The sequence below is a fragment of the Nothobranchius furzeri genome, chromosome 16 (genome assembly GCF_043380555.1).
Source record: "Nothobranchius furzeri strain GRZ-AD chromosome 16, NfurGRZ-RIMD1, whole genome shotgun sequence".
NCBI lineage: Eukaryota > Metazoa > Chordata > Actinopteri > Cyprinodontiformes > Nothobranchiidae > Nothobranchius > Nothobranchius furzeri.
Genome location: NC_091756.1, coordinates 44,690,256 through 44,711,382, shown reverse-complemented (window position 1 = coordinate 44,711,382; position 21,127 = coordinate 44,690,256). Strand labels below are relative to the sequence as shown.

The 21,127-nt window shown below is 42.0% G+C and overlaps 1 protein-coding gene across 1 annotated transcript in view; it reads right to left on the bottom strand.

Annotated features, from left to right (window-relative positions):
- Positions 1–205: 205 nt before the first annotated feature.
- LOC107387730 (CDP-diacylglycerol--glycerol-3-phosphate 3-phosphatidyltransferase, mitochondrial) overlaps positions 206–21,127 on the bottom strand; it is a 34,376-nt gene continuing 13,454 nt past the window's right edge. Inside the window, exons 6-11 of the mRNA XM_054749307.2 lie at positions 11,699–11,877; positions 8,708–8,916; positions 8,276–8,567; positions 5,788–5,936; positions 5,476–5,601; positions 206–641 (exon numbers count right to left, since the gene is read on the bottom strand). Of these exons, the coding sequence (XP_054605282.2) occupies positions 5,482–5,601; positions 5,788–5,936; positions 8,276–8,567; positions 8,708–8,916; positions 11,699–11,877 (949 nt within the window). The 3' untranslated portion in view covers positions 206–641; positions 5,476–5,481. The remainder of the gene's footprint in view (positions 642–5,475; positions 5,602–5,787; positions 5,937–8,275; positions 8,568–8,707; positions 8,917–11,698; positions 11,878–21,127) is intronic.

Genomic DNA, 21,127 nt, shown 5'->3' with positions numbered 1-21,127 from the left:
TTTTGGGTCTCAGGTGTCTTTGGGCTGTCAGAACTAAACTTAAACTTGTTACCAGCTGATCCTGACCTCTGTTCATGTTAGAGTTGATAATCTGATCTGTAACCAAATTAAAATAGAGGATTATTTTGCTGTCAGTTTTGTGACTAAAACTTTTCTTTTAAAAATCTATTGATCTTGTCCCCCCCGACAACAAAAAGGACAAACATTTAATAAAATCTTCTCTTCCTTTAATTTACAAATGTAATAACACATAACTGTACACACTATCTCTGGGCAGGACTGTAAACACACCGTCTGAGCTGTTATTAAAGCCCCTCGAGGGACCGTCGTGCTTCACCACACCCGTCTGTTCATCATTACAGCAAAGACACTCGTCTCTGTTCATGCATGCAACACGTGGATGGACAGTAAGGGGAGTGGATTTGTTTTCTTTAAATGTTTCCAGTTATAACCACTTTGAGGTGTGCTGAAAAACAGAGTGAGCTTAAATGTGGAGAATTTACCCCCAGATCCACGGCATGCATTCTCTCTTGTGTGTGCATGTTGGAGCCATTTCCTCTGAGGAGGTGATGCTGATTGTGTCTCAGCAGCAGGGCCGACCTTCACTGACCCTCACCTCAGGACAGGAACACACAACCCACCTGCAGAAAACAAAAAGGGAAAAATGTCCAGAATTCTGTGCTGGATCTCAAGTTACAGAAACTCCCTGTTGAGGGGATCAGCTGTGGTGTTTTATCATCGTGAAGGACGAGATGTGAAGGCTGAAATGTTCCAGGTCAGCCTCCCTATCAGCTCCCGGGCTTTTGTGTTCTGAAGCATCTGTTTATTCAGGATCAGAACCCTGGATGGCCTCACTGTATAAAAACAAAGACTTCAGCCTCCTCTTTGAACTAAGATCTTCATTCTAACTGAAATGGAGACGGCAAAGCCAGGAAAACCAGATTTCCATCAAGTTATCCTTTTTTGTGCTGAATTTCAAAAACATGACTTGCAATTTTACTTTGCAACTGCTTTTGTACACTTATTTTGAAAATGCCAGTGATAAATCGGGATGCTAACAAGTTGAACTACTTTTAAAAAAAATCAGCTGATCCTTTGGTTATTTTCATATAAATCCAAGAAGAAGATCTGAAGAGTTCAAATTACAAAAGTAAAAGTTTAAAGGTGCATTATGTAGAGATGAAGATTTGGTTACTGCAACCACTTTACATGAATCTGCAGCTTTTTGCTGGCTGTTGTCAAAGTACAAATGTCTGCGTCGCAGTATCAGCTCACAGGAGACATGGTAATCCCACGCTCACTGATGGTAAACAGTAGTTATGTCCCTCCTTCCTTTGTTCTGAAAGGGGAAACTGACAATCCCCACAGCCAGCTGGATATAAAATATCTTTCAGTATAACCTTCTAAAACAACTGAAAAAGACTCTTGGCATGTCTCACATACAGTAACATTAATGAAATTTAGTCTCAGCCGACGACAAGTTTTCTGCTAATAAAACGTTGGCAATCACATTTGAGTTGCTAAAATTGTATTCATATGTTAGATTTAAGAAATAAGAACAAACTGTGTCTCTGACAGCATGTTGGAACCAACATTACAGTATTAGTTCACTACGTTTGCCTTGATGCTGGTTTTATTCTTTGGGTTGGAGCCAATTTTTCACCTGCATTATTTAGAGGGTCAGAGTTTAAGTAAGTTAACAAAACAAATATCCTTACAAGAAATCAGTGTTTGAAAGAAAACATGGCTCAAGACTTTTGCACAGTCCAATGCAACTTAAACAGTTTCAGTTGAATTCTCGGATTCCTTGTTGCTGCTCTACCACAGATGCTCGGATGCCAGCGTGTTCATCCCAAACTACCCATCAGGTCCACCCTGGTGCCAGAGCAGGTTTCTGGTGGACCACAAGAGGGCAGCCACGTCCCCAGAAACCACCCAAACCTGCTGAGTGGTCATCAGAGGATTCTGCTGACTCTGGATCAGCTTCAGGCTGTTTCTAACAATGAGGGGAGGTGTGTAGATCAGATCTGTTCGCACCGCTAACTGGCAAGGCTATTGTTTGTTGTTTTTTTTTTCCTTGTTCAGAAAAAAAGGAGATACTGGAATTCAAGTGGGCGGGTCCCTTCACCAGAAGGAAACAAGAACTTTAAAAAAAGAACACACACAGGTTATTTGAAAACAAAACATAATTAAAGATAATAAGTGGGAGAAAAACATTTTCTATCCACCAGCTTTTACTTTAAACCTCTAAAACGTGACTGAATTTCAATAGTTAAATTCAGATTTTTCAACTTGACTCATAACTGGAACTAAAATGTGCGTGTCAGCGGGTTTCCTCTGAATTTACTTCAGATATGAAAAGCATAGAATTGTTCAGAAAGATGAAAAAAATTGATAAAAACTCCTCACAGTCATCCTGCCTCTAAAATAATCTAAATGAAACCCAAACTAGACTTTAGCAGGCATGTTTTATTGAGAAACAGTTTCACACACAGTAAGCAGTGATCGGAGAGAAATATTTTGTGCTCAAGTGTCATTGTATTTAAAATAAAACACATTTTGAACGTTTTATCCTCCCTAGAAGAAAAAAGTTATCTAACAAACCAGATAGGAGGATGTGATATGGGTGTAACACCCAGACAGAAACAAGACATCTTGCATGTGAGGCCTGATTTTTGGCTTTATTGTTATGGTTTATTACGGTCAAAGCTCACATGGTGCAGCGCTTGCAGCCTTCACAAGCCCTGTTAATAATAGGCTGTAAAAGGTCGAGCCGGTCGTCATCAGCCAGCCCGTCTGAGCGCAAGTCACTGAGCCGGTAGCGCAAATGAAACCAGTTTTCTCACTCCTTTCTAACACTGGGTGTAAATACACTCATTACAGTCGGAGGATCATGGCATGCATGCTTGTTCTGCTCCAGGGAAGAAAGATGATCTATTTTAAACAGCTTCCTTCTGGCAGCAGATGACTCAAGCCTTTTCCCTCTGTCCTGGCAATGCTCAGGTGGTGATAAGACACCGCCCGTTTACCGTCAATATCCAGCTTGTGACACTTCCTGTTCTTAGAAACCGAGCGGCTTTCTCTCACTCAGCGGCTGACGAGCCTCCCTTCAGCTGGTGCATCAGAACAGAGGATAAACCTGTCTCTTCACACACCTCCCTGAACTTATCTGACCCGTAAAAGCTGCTTCACTCCAGCAGACTCTCTGCTCATCGTGAACTTCTGGTTTCCAGACAGCAGAACTCGTCTGTTTACTCTGATTCTGGGTTCATGAGCCCATCGACCTCGCCTCTTCGAGTCCCGACAGGGCTCAAAGACCACAGTGTCAAATCATCACCATAACGCCACAGTGACTCACTCCTCTACAGCCGTGAATCAGCCGACTCGCTGTCCCCGCTCTCACCGTGGTGATTCTGGCTGCTGGGAAGACCGAGACGGGACCTGAGATCTCGGGAATCACCGCAGTGACTGCAAACATTTTGAAAAAGCCACATTCTTTCTAGTGTGTGTGTGTGTGTTTCTGCACAGTATGCTGAGGCTGTGTTTTGCCTACAAACCAATGAAGACCAACTCTGAACAAAAACACCAAAAATGACTCAGATTTCTACAAATTACACACATTATTTATAACTATTAAAAGATCCGATTCCATTTTGTTGAATATTTTTCCTCATTTTTGAGTTTCTGAAGCTTGAAAAACAACTTAAGCGACACTTTGTTTTTGCTGGTTGTAATTCAACTCACATCTGAAATTCACAAAAAAAGACTAAACCTCCCAGAAGGAGAGTTTGTGATCGGCTCCAAATCTGCCTAATCTTATATTTTTTACTCTGTCTCCATCCAGCTTGTTTCATTCTGTCTGCGAATCACTGGTGGTTGCACCTCATCTGGTTTTTTAACACTTTGATGTTGAACAAAAGCGTTCCGTAAACAGGATGAAGGAATCAGATGCGTGGGTGGTAAAGATAACGATTGTGCTGCTAAATGGGAGTTTGAACGCATTTCTCCTGGAAGTTGTGTAAACGATAACCAAATGTTAGAACCTCGTTATAAAACAGCCATCTGAATGAAGGCTGCTGTCAACTTCACAAAAAAATTTAAAAAAACTTATTTTTTTGGCAAAAATGACCCAAATCAAATCAAAATCAAATCAAATCAAATCACTTTTATTGTCACGTCACATGTGCAGGTACACTGGTACAGTACATGCGAGTGAAATTCTTGTGTGCGAGCTTCACAGCAACAGAGTTATGCAAAAATACAGTAATGTAAAAACAGTCAAATATAAAAATGGCTAATCTAAGTAATAATATGTATAAGTTGTAATGTATATACATTACTAAATGTTTATGCAAGTATATTATTATTTTTTTTTTAATATATTGTTCTACGTGTGTGCGTGTGAGCACCTAATGTGAACTTGCTCACCTTTCCGTCACTATTATTGACTTTTCCACAAATCCTGTTTGATCATCCAGCTGCTCGTTTCATACAAAGTCTTTCCTACTTTTTGATCACCCACGTGGGCCAGTGCAGGTGATGAATTAGATGGTGTCCTAAATGAAATAATTCTGACGACAAATGAACCAAACATGTTTGGTATGTTCTCGCTCGCTCTTGAATGGAATAAACTATTTTACTCAGGAACTCCTACGTCAGCTGGATAAACAAAAACACTGATGATTAAATGGTAAATGGTCTGTATTTGATATAGCGCCTCCTAGAGTCCTGGAACCCCCCAAGGCGCTTTACAACACAATCAGTCATTCACCCATTCACACACACATTCACACACTGGTGGGGATGAGCTACGATGTAGCCACAGCTGCCCTGGGGCGCACTGACAGAAGCGAGGCTGCCGAGCACTGGCGCCACCGGTCCCTCTGACCACACCAGCAGGCAAGGCGGGTTAAGTGTCTTGCCCAAGGACACAGCGACAGCGACAGACTGAGCGGGGCTCGAACCTGCAACCTTCCGATTACGGGGCGAGCACTTAACTCCTGTGCCACCGTCGCCCTTAAAACAAATCTGGGGCAGAAGATCTGAATATAAACAAGCCACAACTCCAAAAGTCTGAACAAAATGTTTTTGCATGTAGGAGTGTGTTTGTCGTGTTGTGGAGTGCGCTCCACTCGAGAAGACCACCATAACTAATCAACCGTCTCTGTAACAAAAATGGCTAGAACCTTAGCTATTAGGCTAATTTTGAGCTACAGCTTGATGCTAACAGCTGCACATTGTGTAACAGTGTGTTGCAATATTGTTATTTTAAAGATGTGATCAAAAACATCATCAACTCCATTATTGTTTTCATCGTAAAATAATTTTGGTCCAAATGAATTCCTTCAAGGAATCTGAACTGGTTTAACCCAAAATAAATGAAATGGTGTTCGTGCATCACGTGTGTGTGTGTGTGTGTGTGTGTGTGTGTGTGTGTGTGTGTGTGTGTGTGTGTGTGTGTGTGTGTGTGTGCACCTGCTCTCAGAAGAAGTTCTTGATGAGGGGTGTGACCAGTTTGACCCACAGCTTGACGTAGCGGTCGGGCCGCTCGAAGGTGGAGCTGGACACCTCTGTGGAGCGCTGGTACAACATCTCCTGCTCCTGTCAGAGTGAAACACAGGTGTGTGTGTGTGTGTGTGTGTGTGTGTGTGTGTGTGTGTGTGTGTGTGTGTGTGTGTGTGTGTGTGTGTGTGTGTGTGTGTGTGTGTGTGTGTGTGTGTGTTCAGGTTAGAGTTACACAGTCATTCATTACTTTTTTGGCTGCTAAATTTAGGGTAATGACCAGACCTCCTGCAGCTGTGTCTGCAGCTCCTTGTTCTCCGTTACTATGGCGATCTGGGCCTCCAGGTCACGGTGAACCGAGCGGTAACCAAAATTAGGGGAGCCAATTAGAGTGAGGCAAGGCCGATCCTGCCCCTGGAGGTAATACCACAGACCTGTAGGGGGGAGGGGAAAGTGGGAGTCAGAGAGGAGGTAATGCTTCAGGGAGATGTTTCCAGAACAGATTTCTGTCGACCAAAACCACAACTAACAGGAAGCACATGTAGAAAATCCCCTGTGTTGATCCAAACCCCAAAAGTATGAGAGTGAGTGTGCATCCCTGTCCTGGGGCTACAACAGAGTGACTGTACAAGCTATTGTCTCAGACAACATACCTCTTCATCCAGACGTTGCAGATTTACAACGTTAAAACCTACCTACCTGGTTACTCCACATACGTATTTATGAGCATTTTTTAACTCAGAAGTACCCCTGAAGGACTTAGTTGTTCGTCCTTTTATCAAAACTTATTTGGAGCCTGAGAGTGTTAACCTGTGCTGTGTGGACATTTTTACATTATGGGGACATTTTTGCCGGTCCACACAATGCTAAACACCCTAAAACCTGGTTTTACAGCTATGGTGTGAATTAACTTTTAGATCAGGCTAGGGTTAGGAAAATAACCCGTTTGGGTATGGTTAGGCATAGTGGAGTCACTAAAATGAATGGAAGTCAGTGGGGGGTCCACACAAACATATAAATACGTGTGTGTGTGTGTGTGTGTGTGTGTGTGTGTGTGTGTGTGTGTGTGTGTGTGTGTGTGTGTGTGTGTGTGTGTGTGTGTGTGTGTGTGTGTGTGTGTGTGTGTGTGAACTAAATTGTGAAATACTTCCCTTTGTGGAAACACACAGCACCTGAATCCAGTTAGGTCCTCATAAAACCAGAAATGTTCTCAATAAGTCAGTTTTAAATAATAATAATAAAACATCACCTAGCTGATACTTGGAGGGAAGTTATAAAACAAACAGGTCTAAAATATCAAATAAATGAAAGCTCTAACCCTCAGCACACGACCTTCATAACAAAACGACAATCATCACCATTTATAGCCGTTTTAGTCCGATTAGAAAGACTTTGTGGAATCTGTCAGCGCTTTAAACATTTGTTGCAAATGACTTTACTTACTACAGTGTCAATGTAAAGCATATCTGTGAAATGGACTTTAGTTTTTACGTGTTTGTGTTTGCTAAAGGGCTGTGGCAGCCATCTTTAAGTGATTTTTTGGAGTCTTGTAGCTTGTTTTATTTGTTTTATTTTCAGATCTTCTGCCCCAGATTTGTTTTAGTCATCAGGTGTTTGTTTATCCAGCTGACGTAGAAGTTCCTGAGTAAAATAGTTTATTCCATTCAAGAGCGAGCTTCAGCAGGAACACATACCAAACATGTTTGGTTCATTTGTCGTCACAATGTTTTTATTTAGCACACCATCCAATCCGTCATTAACACTGACCTACTTTCTTTTTAATAGACTCTCCTGTCAAATGAAGATAAAAGTAAAAGAAAACAACAAGGTGGAGGTCCTGATTGGTAAACTGATATAATATAAGCCCCTTTGTAAAGAAAAAAAAGAAAACCGTTTTGGGTCAGGCGACAAAAGATCTATGGTTGAAAAAATGTTAAAGACTGTTTACTACAAAAGAATAAACAGAAACGGCAGCCCAGAGACACAGATTTCTCACAAGCAGCGCCTGAGGAAGAAACGTCTATCAGGCAGAGGAATCACCAGACAGCACTGAAGGTTAACAGAATGTTTCAGGTTACTGTAAGTTTTGTTTTTCTTCTTTAGGATACATAAAACCCTTCGTAAAGATGGCTGACACAACTTCACTTTAATTAGTCTGAACTATTTCTACCCCAGCAGAGCTCAGAGTGAGCAGGACCAGAAGCACTGATGGGATTAGGAGTAGTTTTTACATCGGGCTGTAATATGAGCAGATCTCACTCAGTCATCATTTTCTAACCCGCTTCATTCTCAGTAGCATCAAAGGGAGCTGGTCTCCAGCAGTCGTCGGGTGAGAGATGGGGGACGCCCTGGACAGGTCACCAGAACATGCCAGGGACACACACTCCCACCTACAGACAATGAAGTGTCCCATTAACCTGACACGCATGTTTCTGGTCTGTGGATGGAAACCTGAGCACCTGCAGAAAAGCCACACATGCATGGGGAGAACATGCCAACTCCAACCTGAAAAGTCGCAGGTGGGATTCACACCTGCAACCTTTTTACTGCAAGGCAACAGTGCACCATGCAGCCGCACACCATCATCTAACAGTGGATGCTGAAACAGACTCTAGAATAAAAACCAACTGTTTCTGATGTTTCTTTGATAAAATACAAACTAACAAAGCTTCCCTCACGTCTTTAGACGCACGTAAAGCAAAGTCTGACCGTTTTTAAAACCGTGCAAATGAAGCCTGTTATCTGTGGACCTGGGTGTTTTTCTTGTGCAGACCTTTAGCGTGAAACGTCCACTGAGACCGGTGGTACTCGTGCAGGTGGACTCTCTCCTGCTGACCCAGCCGACACACCTGGTTGTAAAACTGCCGGGCGATGTGGATGTATGCTGCAGGGATGGCACCAGCGACGCCTTTGGCCCCAAAGAACCCATTGACCTCCGGGGAGGCAGTCAGGATGCGGTAGCTGGCTCCGGCCCCGAGCACCAGCCGCATGTATGCGCGGGTCAGGTTGAAGTAACCTGATGTTAGATACACAGTGGAGCCCGACCCGGCGTCTGTCAGCAGGCGCTGGATCGGACCGGGCCGTTGAGAGACAGGAAGTAGAGGCAGACGGGTTACAAATATGGCCCTTTTGATATTTTTTCTCACATGTGCAATATGAACCAGCTGTACTAATGGGTCGTTAGTTCATCAGGAACTGGGCTCACCTGTGTGACCTGCTCATCTACCCGGATACCCAGAGGCTTCATCTGCACCAGAGGGAACACCCAGGTGTCCTCGTCCCCCTCGCTCATCATGCCTTCATCCTCTGACTTCTCGGAAAGCTGCTGCTGCTGCAGCTGCAGCCTGGTGCGTGCTGTGTTCAAAACCTCCATGATCCGCTTCCTCGCCCCCGTAGAGAAGTCTTGGCGGTTGCCTGATGATGAGAAACACGTGGCTGAGAGGGAGTTGGGTCAGCCAGACCTCTGGGTCACCGTGTTCTGAGAGCTGTGTGTGTGTGTGTGTGTGTGTGTGTGTGTGTGTGTGTGTGTGTGTGTGTGTGTGTGTGTGTGTGTGTGTGTGTGTGTGTGTGTGTGTGTGTGTGTGTGTACATGGTCTAGTTCTGGCTTCAGACATTAAACTGATGTTTATGTTATGGTCTGCTAAGTAGTTACGAGGTTATGGTTACAGGAAGTGAGTTAACCAGTTCAAAACAAAAGCTACTCATTGGCTTTCACATGCTTTTAGATTAAAGGGTCAGTTCACCCAAATTACAGAACTATCCAAGGATAAATCACCCTTCATCTTTCCTCCCGTCTGAAGAACGGAGAGGTCATTAGAGAAATGAAACCAAGCAAAAGTAGAGCTGCCGCCTGCAGATTCAAACTTCGCCCCAACTTTTGTAGCATTTACTTCAGGAGTCCCCAATCCTGGTCCTGGAGGGCCGGTATCCAGACTGTTTTGTGGTTTTTCTGCTCCAACAGACTTGATTCAGTGGTTGAAACACCTGTGCAGCAGCTCATCAGGCTCTGCAGAAGCCTGTTAATTAGCTGCTGATTGAAATCAGGTGTGTTGAAACAAAGTTCAGACTAAAACATGCAGGATACCGGCCCCCCAGGACCAGGATTGGGGACCCCTGAATTACAGGATCAAGTTTAACTAGATTAATTATATCCACGGTAACTTTTGAAGCACTATTGTGTTGGAATTAAAGGCAGAATTCAATCCACAAAGAAGCACATATTGCCTTTAATGAGAGATTTGAAATAAGAAGTAGAAAAGTCACAGAGACAGTCATTTTGGTTAAATTTTTGCAAACAATCTGCATTCTGTTGTGCAGTATTACAATATGTTGCCTGATCTGTTAGCAGTTGTGGTGAATGACTCTCAGCTACAACTATGAGACGTTGAGATGCATGTCCGTAAAACTGACTGAGCTTTTGGAGCTTTTGACAATGTTATATTTTTATTTCCCCATGGAGAATGCCCTAAAGCAGTAGCTTCACACATGCAAACTACTCTCTCTGCTGCAGCTTCTCTTCAACTCTGCCCAGCTATTGTAAATACTTGGATAAGGAAGGTTTGTTTCATCTTTCCCTGCTCCTCTCCATCCAGGTAGTGTCGAATCCAGATCCCTCTTCTCCTGGACTGTAAATACCAACACCCAGTTCCCTCAGTGTAGCTGGCGGGGAGTTTAATCTTCACAGTTGTGAAGAGTTGATTTCTTCTACACTTTAAATAACGCCTCGAACCAAAACACTAAATTTTGTCTGCGAGAGGAACAGGATGCCTGTCCAGTCTTCTTGAAGAAGAGTTTAATCTGCAGAAATGGTCAGATTTTGTCTTAAGGAGCTCTCAAAAACCGTGCAAGAATGTGACCGTGATTTCAAAGGCTGCTTGTTGATCCACCGTCAGTATCAGAGTAGGTTTTCAGATGGATTACTTTTTCAATCTTGTGCCATTCCAACGTTAAAACATTCGATGGATAGGTCAGGGCAGTGGCTAAAATCCAAATGCCCAAACGCTAGCTGCTAGCTGAATGGTTATAATGTTTGGCGGGTGAGTGCCAAGGATGGACTGAGACAATTATTCAGGCCAGGTATCAGCCAGCCGCCTTTTCTCTGTCTGACTGATGTGTGTGTGTGCTAGCAAATCGACCCTCCAATAGCCAGTTCACCACTGCTTGCGAGTTGCAAACGCTGCTTTATTCATGGTCCGTGATGCTTTGGTGAGGATCTAGAGTTACCTTATGAAATGGGTGGACGGGGGATTTCATCAAATGTCTCAAGAAAATAATTTGTATTTCACAACCAAAGTGTTGACAGCAATATTTTGATCATATATCATTGCCTATCCTTGCTCTGAAAGGTTTAAAATAGAACAGAAAAACAGACACAAGCAATAAAATAAAAATATATTGACGCAAATCCAACAGAGGAACTAGACATTAGATACCCGTCAGAGAGAGAAACAACTGGAAACAAGAACTGTACGTGAGTCACATTCAGCTTTATACTTCCCAAAAAGGAGAGTGTGAAGATATTTGATGAACTGATCTTTAAATTTAAAGTTCATAAAAAGCAGCTTTAGTTTTTATTGATTACCAGTAATCACAGAATGCAGACATCCTTCTGTCTCCATGCTGTCTGCTGCTGCAGATGAGGACTCATCATTGTTTTTCAATCAGTTACAAGTCATCCAGTAAATATGTCTTCTACTGTATTTTCATCAAGTGTACTTCCAATAACTGTGTTTGTGTGTATCAGTTCCCACTACTGTACATATCTCCTTCCAGCAACACCGTGACATCACATCTCTATTCCTGGTGTTCATTCCTGCAGACATGATGTCATTCATCCTTCTAACTAACATCCTGGCAGGCCGCGCTCCAGTTACGGACACACTCTGTGTGTGTGTGTGTGTGTGTGTGTGCGTGCGTGCGTGCGTGCGTGCGTGCGTGTGTGTGTGGTCTAAATTCTGACAGTTTCACATCCGGCTGCAGGGCTAGCCAACCACAAGACCTCTCTCCATCTTCCTCACTGTTCTCTTTCAGAGCTCGGCTCTCCGATCAGCATCTCCTCACCTTTCTAAGCTTTCAAGCTCCATTAGCAGAATCCATCTGATCCTGGTGCCGCCCGTTGGGCCGTAACCAGGCTTGGAGTGCCACACCGAGACAAAACCAGCTGGGGTGTAAATCTGTCAGCACATTTTGTCTCTACCTTTGTATGGGTGCACCATGCCCTCCAGCATGGTGACCGAGTCATCGGGCTGCAGCTGCAGGGAGACGTCCCCCACCGCTTCCACCAGGTCCGAAAAGAAGTCTGCCACCTCCCTGCAGTTCTCCAGAAGAACGTACCGGTCCTGTCTGTTGGTAAAGTACGAGTCGCTCAGGTTGGCCCTGAAAAAGTAATGAAAGATGTTTTTAAATGAAAAATGGATTAAAACCCAAATTTTTATTAACAAATACAAATAAAACACAAAAGGTTCAATTAAAAATAAACTCCCTTTACAACTTTAAACAATACAGTTAGAGGAAGCCTGATCATCAGCAACAGAGGTTTTGGCAGATCAATGCTCTGGGTTACTCAGACGTGTTAACACGATGCCAAGGAGGAGAAACATCTGCAGTAGTTTTACAATTAAGACATTGAACAACCGCCAGTTGCTGACAAATAAATGTACTTCAATAAAAAAATCAGCAGCAGGTGTGAACATTATAAAGCCATTTCCAAACCATTTGGAGTCGATCGCTCTACTGTGATTCAAATTTACCCTGAGGTCAGTGTGTTAGGTTCAGGGGAATGGTAAAAACAGTTCCCTCTCTGCCTCTACAGGCGTCATGTTAAATTTAATAGCAGGACAGTTAAAAAAGACCAAAATAACACAAGGTATGATCATTTGATTGTTGATATTACAAGCAGCATTACAGGGAGTGCAGAATTATTAGGCAAATGAGTATTTTGTCCACATCATCCTCTTCATGAGTGTTGTCTTACTTCAAGCTGTATAGGCTCGAAAGCCTACAACCAATTAAGCATATTAGGTGATGTGCATCTCTGTAATGAGAAGGGGTGTGGTCTAATGACATCAACACCCTTTATCAGGTGTGCATAATTATTAGGCAACTTCCTTTCCTTTGGCAAAATGGGTCAAAAGAAGGACTTGACAGGTTCAGAAAAGTCAAAAATAGTGAGATATCTTGCAGAGGGATGCAGCAGTCTTAAAATTGCAACGCTTCTGAAGTGTGATCATCGAACAATCAAGCGTTTCATTCAAAATAGTCATCAGGGTCGCAAGAAGCATGTGGACAGACCAAGGAGCAAAATAACTGCCCATGAACTGAGATAAGTCAAGCGTGCAGCTGCCAAGATGCCACTTGCCACCAGTTTGGCCATATTTCAGAGCTGCAACATCACTGGAGTGCCCAAAAGTACAAGGTGTGCAATACTCAGAGACATGGCCAAGGTAAGAAAGGCTGAAAGACGACCACCACTGAACAAGACACACAAGCTGAAACGTCAAGACTGGGCCAAGAAACATCTCAAGACTGGTTTTTCTAAGGTTTTATGGACTGATGAAATGAGAGTGAGTCTTGATGGGCCAGATGGATGGGCCCGTGGCTGGATTGGTAAAGGGCAGAGAGCTCCAGTCTGACTCAGACACCAGCAAGGTGGAGGTGGAGTACTGGTTTGGGCTGGTATCATCAAAGATGAGCTTGTGGGACCTTTTCGGGTTGAGGATGGAGTCAAGCTTAATTCCCAGTCCTACTGCCAATTTCTGGAAGACACCTTCTTCAAGCAGTGGCGCAGGAAGAAGTCTGCATCCTTCAAGAAAAACATGATTTTCATGCAGGACACTGCTCCATCACACGCGTCCAAGTACTCCACAGCGTGGCTGGCAAGAAAGGGTATAAAAGAAGAAAAACTAATGACATGGCCTCCTTGTTCACCTGATCTGAACCCCATTGAGAACCTGTGGTCCATCATCAAATGTGAGATTTACAAGGAGGGAAAACAGTACACCTCTCTGAACAGTGTCTGGGAGGCTGTGGTTGCTGCTGCACGCAATGTTGATGGGGAACAGATCAAAACACTGACAGAATCCATGGATGGCAGGCTTTTGAGTGTCCTTGCAAAGAAAGGTGGCTATACTGGTTGCTGATTTGTTTTTGTATTGTTTTTGAATGTCAGAAATGTATATTTATGAATGTGGAGATGTTATATTGGTTTCACTGGTAAAAATAAATACATGAAATGGGTATATATTTGTTTTTTGTTAAGTTACCTAATAATTATGCACAGTAATAGTCCCCTGCACACACAGATATCCCCCTAAAACAGCTAAAACTAAAAACAAACTAAAAACTACTTCCAAAAACATTCAGCTTTGATATTAATGAGTTTTTTGGGTTCATTGAGAACATGGTTGTTGTTCAATAATAAAATTATTCCTCAAAAAAACAACTTGCCTAATAATTCTGCACTCCCTGTATATTAATAATAACATGTTACACAGGGTTTTATTAATCCAACAAAGACTGAGCCAAAATCCAGAAGGAACAAGTAGAAGGTCCGACACAACTAGGTTTCAGAACAAAGTTCAACTACAAGACACTGAAACAAATGTCTCCTAATGGAGGAGGTGATTTAATTGTAGAATCTGTTCATATTTAAGGCTAAATATTCAGGTGTCATCATGACAACAACCCGGCCCAAATCATGAGTCTACCACAAGCGTGCTGAAAAGCTGGCGTGAGGTATTTGTGCTGATCCTCCCCATTTGGGTTTTCCCCAGACACAAAAGTTTTCCCTAAAGTGAAAGTAAGTCTGATGGCTTATTCAAATGCAGCTTTGCAAATCAAAGTCATGCTGATACGATCGTGTCTGTGAGAAGCAGCATTATCCGTTCAACCCTGTGTGAATCACGCTGTGGTTCAACATGCTGTCATGCTGACTGAGGCCAGTAATCTCAGACATGTTTCATGTTCTGATTTTGGGTAAACCTTGGTCGACTCCTGGGAAGGTTGGCAATTGTCAATAATGTTTTCTACTATCAATCTTTTATTTTTTTTTACCTTGTCCTGTCCGGCTGTAAAGCTATCAGGATTGATATTCTTCACTTTTTGAGCTTTTGTTATGATGTGCAACCATGGCAACAAGCTGGTTTACAATCGGGAGCAGCTGATTAACATTGGAAAGGCTGAAATAATACCTCAACTGAAGCCACAAATCTCAAATGAGCTAAAACGCAAGAAGCGCGGGTGCAGAGCGGGAGCAAAACAGAGACAGAGAAAAAGGAAATCCAAACAATCCCTTCCATCAATCATAATGAGCAATGTGAGATCACTGGCCAACAAGATGGAGGAGCTCCAAGCCATTTCAAGGACTCAGCCAGAGTTTCGGCAGTGCAGTGTTATGTGTTTCAATGAGACGTGGCTGCAGGACCATATCCCCGATTCCAGCGTCTCTCTGCCAGGATTCCTGACTGTATGAGCAGACAGAGATCTGAAGAGGTGCGGGAAAAGAAAAGGAGGTGGAGTGGCAGTGCGTGTCAACAACAGATGGTGCCATCCAGGTCATGTTTCAGTGAAATGTCGTCTCTGCAGCCCAGATGTTGAACTCTTGGCAGTAAGTTGTCGCCCATATTATTTGCCAAAAGAGTTCACCAGTGTTGTCTTGGCAACCGTTTATATTCCACCTTCAGCCACTGCTGAAAATGCATGTGATGCCATCAGTTCCGTTGTTGCTAAGCTACAAACCCAGCACCCCAATGCATTTGTGGCTATATCTGGTGATTTTAATCGTGCCTCGCTCTCTGCTACACTTCCAACATTTCAACAGTTTATCAGCTGCTCCACCAGAGAAAACAAGACATTGGATTTGTGTTATGCAAATGTAAAGGATGCATACATGTCCAAAACAAGACCTCCTCTGGGACAATCAGATCACAATCTTGTTTTTCTCTGCTTAGAATACAAACCACTTGTTCTGAGGCACCTGTGACAAGAAGAACTGTGAGAAAATGGTCACAGGACAGTGAAGAAGCCCTGCAGGGTTGTTTTGAGACCACAGATTGGATGACTCTCTGCCAAGGATATGAAGAGGAGATCAAAGCCATGACTGGATATGTCACTGACTATATAAACTTCTGTGTGGACAACATCGTACCCCCCAAGAACTCTTTGATGACTTGATTATTATTATTCTGAGCTACTAAAGCAATCAATTTCCCTCTGGGATTAATAAAGTATTTTTAAATTGAACTGAACTGAATTGAAATATTTTCGGTGCATTAAGTGCCAACAACAGCCTTAAGTCAACTGTTATAAATGTCCAAGTCCATACTTATAGGACCACCATGTGAACTCCTGTGTGTGTACATGCACCTGTGTGTGTACATGCACTTGTGTACGTAAGGTTTCTCTAAGAGTGTCCAATAGTGAGTGTGAGGGGCCACAGACCTGCCCCCAAGGATGTGCAGAAGATGGAGGAGATCCAAGGCTCAGAGATACATAGGTGTCCTCGGAGCATGAAGACCCCAGGGAGACTGTCCACCCCCAAGGCCCTAAGTGTGCCACCAGAATGGGGCAGCAGTGCCCCAGCACCAGACCCCCCTAGTGAACCTACCTCTAGGGAACCATAGGATGCTCCTAACTCAGACTCTCCACCACATCAACCATGGCATCCTGCAGGACAATATCAATATCCATCCTCTCTATGTGATGGAACTGATCAAAGGAGCCCAGAGATTTTTTTAAGTAGAGTCAAAGGCTGTCTAAAGTGTAATATGATCTAACAAAAGATTTCTAAACTGGTTAATGCAAATATTATCTTTATTTTTTTAGTTTATGAGGACAGTTTTCTTAGCAATGCATATGGCTGTCAGAACCACGTGAACCAAACGTGTTTCAATCGGGACATCGTCCAGGTTTCCTAGCAAACAAAATGAGGGGGAAGTTGGGATATCACATTTCAGACACTTTGACAGGTCTTCACATACTCTGCACCAAAATCCCTGAACAGGTGGACAGGACCACTGTGTGTGGATATAATTGTCAGGAGTGTTGTCTGTGCAGTGTGTAAAGGTATCAGACGGCACAAACTCCATCCTGAACATCCGATGACCTGTATAATGTACTCTGTGCAAATTTTGTATTGAATTAATTGTAAATTGGCGTTACTGGTCATCTTAAAAGTTCTAAACAGGTCTGAGACCAGAAATTCAAGTTAAAGCTGACTAACAGATCCACTTCCCATTTTTATATAGGAATTGCTATTGAATCATCTATTTTGGACAGTGTCTTGTGTACTTTAGACAGTAATTTGGGATAGTTGAGATTCAAGAAGTATAGCACTCTTGATGGTGTATATAATTATATATTATTAACCTTAAAATTTTGTTTAACTACAGATTTAATTTGGTGATATTATAAAAACATATTATTATCTATGCCATATTGAGGCTATTCTGTTAAATGGGATGAAATGCAATCCTTTAAATATATGTTCCAGTTATAGGGTTCCTTCCAGTCCAGAAGGTTAATCATTTTAATGTTTTGCAAAATTCAGGGTTGTTCCAGATGGGTGTTCATCTGCATGATATTAGTGAGGACATTTCGTCAGAGAGGTGCTAAAATAATGTTAAAAGTTGGGTAGATCAAGCCCTCCTCAATCTGGTTTTCTGTATTGTTTTTAAGCTAATTTGTGGAGGTTTATCCTTCCAAAAGAATTCAGTGATGGAAGAGTCTATAGATCTAAACCAGTCAGATGGTGGTTTGCTTGAAATCATTGTAAATAAGTAATTTGTGGTAAACCCATCATTTTAATTGTGGCAACCTTCCCCATGAGTGATATCGCTAAGGATTTCCATCTGCCAAGATCACCTTCCACTTTCTTTAAAAGTGGGATGTAGTTTAGTTTTGTTAAATCTCCCAGCCTGGGAGAGACATGAATGCTCAAGTATGTGATTTTCCAGACTTGAATTGCGTATTAAGGGAATTGAGAAAAGAGAAATTATGTGGGAGAACAGTGGACTTTGACCAATTTATTGAAAAAGAGTTTAACAATTCAATTGCCTGGGAGAGACAGGATTGTGATTTCTGGAGAAAAAGTAACACATCATCTGCATAAAGACTGATTTTATGTTCTATGTTCATACACTTTATGCATTTAATAACTGTAGTTTTTAAGTCCAGGCTACATGATTATATTTTATTGCTTGCTTTGCATGTTTTATATGATTATATTTTAGCACTTTTTCATTATTCAATATTATTATTTTACTGTCTATATGCTTAAATTTATTACTTATTTTCTTACTTTTGTCATTTATATTAGCTCTTTTTCATATTTTTTACTCATTTTAATCCAGTGTTTTCTCTGTAGCGGCCCTCTGCCCCGGGGGCAGTGGTCGACTGTAGCTTCCTGGGCGCTCTATAGGTAGTGTTTAAGTGGAGGTGGGGGTCTATGCTCCCCCTCCTCTGAGCGCCCTGACTTAGTGTGGAAGACCTGATACTGCCGGGGAAGACAGCTCCTCTGATGGCGTTTACTGGTGTGTGTGTGTGTTTGTGTTTGTGTTTGTGTGTGTGTGTGTGTGTGTGTGTGTGTGTGTGTGTGTGTGTGTGTGTGTGTGTGTGTGTGTGTGTGTGTGTGTGTGTGTGTGTGTGTGTGTGTGTGTGTGAATGTTTTTAAACTGTTATGGGAATTTGGGGTCATTTTGTAAAGCACTTTGAGTAGCACTTTGTTTGAAATGCGCTTTATAAATAAAATCTTGATTGATTGATTGATTGATTGATTGATTGATTGATTGATTGATTGATTGATTGATTGATTGATGCTGCTAGTGGTTCAATAAAGCTAGCAAATAGTGAGGGGGAGAGTGGGCAGTCTGGTCCCCCTCTGAAGACAGACGCTGGCTGATGTTTGGTCTTTTGTCCTGACACGTGCTGTTGGTGAACTGTATAATGTTTTTAACCAGTTTATGAAGGAATTTCTAAAACCTAATTTGTGCAAAGTTACAAACAAGAACTTCCAGTTAACTCTGCCAAAAGCCTTTTCCGGATCAAAAGATAAGATATTAGTTTCTATGTTTCTACTATGAAAAAAGTCCATCAAATTAAGTAATCTATGTGAATTAATGAAGACATGACTACCCTTTAAGAAACCAGTTTGGACAGGGTGTATTATGAAAGGGGTTCAAAGTTTTCTTTTTGTAGCCTTTGTGCTAAGACTTGTGTTTTGTTGTCAATAATTCCATTAAGTTCTAGTTTAGCTTTACATTTTCTGCTGTGTATTTCTTCTTCAGAGGAGGCCTCTAAAGATTTAATGGTTTAATCTATTTCCTGAATGTTTGTTTCTCCTGGGAATGTTGGCAGTTGTCATTATTGTTTTCTACCATCAATCATTGCTCTTGGAAAACACTGGACTCAAGATTTGCTTGGAAATGTCAATTATAGCACCACCTTGCTACTGTTAACTCCTTAATCAAATGGAAACAATAGAAAGGCTAATTGGGCTTGTTGCTTTTTAAAATTAATGTTCATTACATTGGGTAGTAGAAAATGATATCATTAAAAAACAACAATTTTGATAAAAGAAAACATGGATGCACAGCTTTAAGTATCACTGAAGATCATGTGGCGTTTAACCACATTTCAACTTGTGACCGGCACATGTAATTTTCATCTCAGAAATACCTGTAACTGAGACGTTCCTAGAAGTGCCATGAGGAAAGGGAACACCTGGACACACCTTTAAAATTTTACTTTACAATATGTCACATACCAGAACCTCAGGTCAGTGTAAGGCATGTTTGTTAGAGTCTATAAGAAGTTTGTTAAGATAAGAAAAAAAGTGCTTCAATGCATTTGCCAAATTCACATAAATGGTTGTCTCCAGGAGGGGCTCAGCCAGAGCTTCTGTAACCATAATAAAGCAGTAATATTACACAAGAAATATATCATTATATCAGGATTGAGCACACAGAATAGAGAAAAGGGTTTCCAGTGAAAAGCGTTCCATAATTGTCATTTCATTTTCTGGAACATTGTTTTAACTTTATGGTTTCATTTGACATTCCAAAACCTAGATACCATCACCTTTTTAAGGTGTGTTGTTCACTACAGTTGTGTGAAAGGTTAATATCTGACATTTTAAAAAGATTGCCATTTCCTGCTATCCAGGAAGGTCTGGGGTAACGAAGATTAAAGGTGATTCTGTGATGATGCTCGAGTTGTTTGTGCGATAACCAGCAGATTTTTGGATTTTTTTTCCCCCTATCTTTGCTGCAAATGTATCTTATAAAAAACTGCTGGCATAATAAACTCTGAGCGTTTCTACTCTTTGTATGACATAACCCAGTGTGTTATCTTCGTGGACAGGATCTCTAGGAGTTTTCAAAGAGAGGAAGGCTGGTGGTGGTGTCTTATTTGGGAGCATCTGCGCTTCATCTCAGATTTTTGTTTTTGCAGATGATGTGATTCTGTTTGTGTCTCCAAGCCAAGATCACCGGGGAAGTTAACAACTGAGTGTGAGTTCCTCCAAAGTCTGAGGTCATGGTTCTTAACTGGAAAAAGGCGGAATGCTTCCGTTGACCAAGGGGAAGAGTCGTTGCCTCACATGAAGGAGTCTTGTTCATAAGTGATGGTAGATGAAGATACAGATTGAGGGTTTAGCTTTGGTCTTTAGCTGCAAAAGAGAAGCTGAGCCAAAAGGCAAAGCTGTGGATTTACTGGTTTGTCGGCACTCCAATCCTCTCCCGTGCCAAAAGAATAAGATGCTTGACTGAAACAGCTGTAAAGTGGGCATGCTCAATCTTAAATGAACATCTTCAGTCATCCTCCACCTTAAAAGACAAGATTTGAGTTGGGTTGGGCATCTGATTGAGATGCCTCTTCATCACCGCTCTCACTGGAGGTTTCCCAGGCTTCCCCTACTGGGGACAGACCCTTGGGAAGACCTAGAACTCACTATCCGGGAACGCTTAAGGATACACCGGGATGAGCTGTAGTGTGTAGCTAGGGACTGGGCTATCTGGGTTTCTCTGCTAGGCCTGTTACCTTGGTGATCCAACCTTAAGCAGAACAGAATGAGTCCACAAACAAACATTAAACATGATTAAGATGTTGCAGCAGAACTTTAACAGAGTTGTGCAGAAATGTCAGCAAGCTTCAATGAGGTAAAGCCCTGTTGTGAAGAAAATTGTTTCCCATCTCTGAGAGACGCTGATAAATCCACAAAGTCGTAGAAAGAGTTTCACTTGTCACACAGCTTTTCTGCATATTGGTCGTTTTAGTCAGTAACACTGTGATGTGTTGCAGGTCTGAGGATTTTTATTATTTCTTTAAACAAAAAAACCTTAAAATGTTTTTGCACGACTGTAAGTTTTTCCTCCTGTCCTTCAGCCTGTGAAAATCCGTTTTATTTGCGGACATAAATTTGGTGTAAACATGACGCCAGGAAAGTCTGGCTCTGTATGTTGATGTGAATGTTTGTTCAAGTTTCAGCTATGGTCGTCTTTTGATTTGACCTCTGAAACTGGAGTGAGTCTTTAGCTGAAAATCCAGTCTTGGTCCTAATCCTTCCTAACCCTCTCACAAAAAGGTGCATTAAATATGTGATGTAAAGGACTGAAGCTGCAGCAGAATCTAA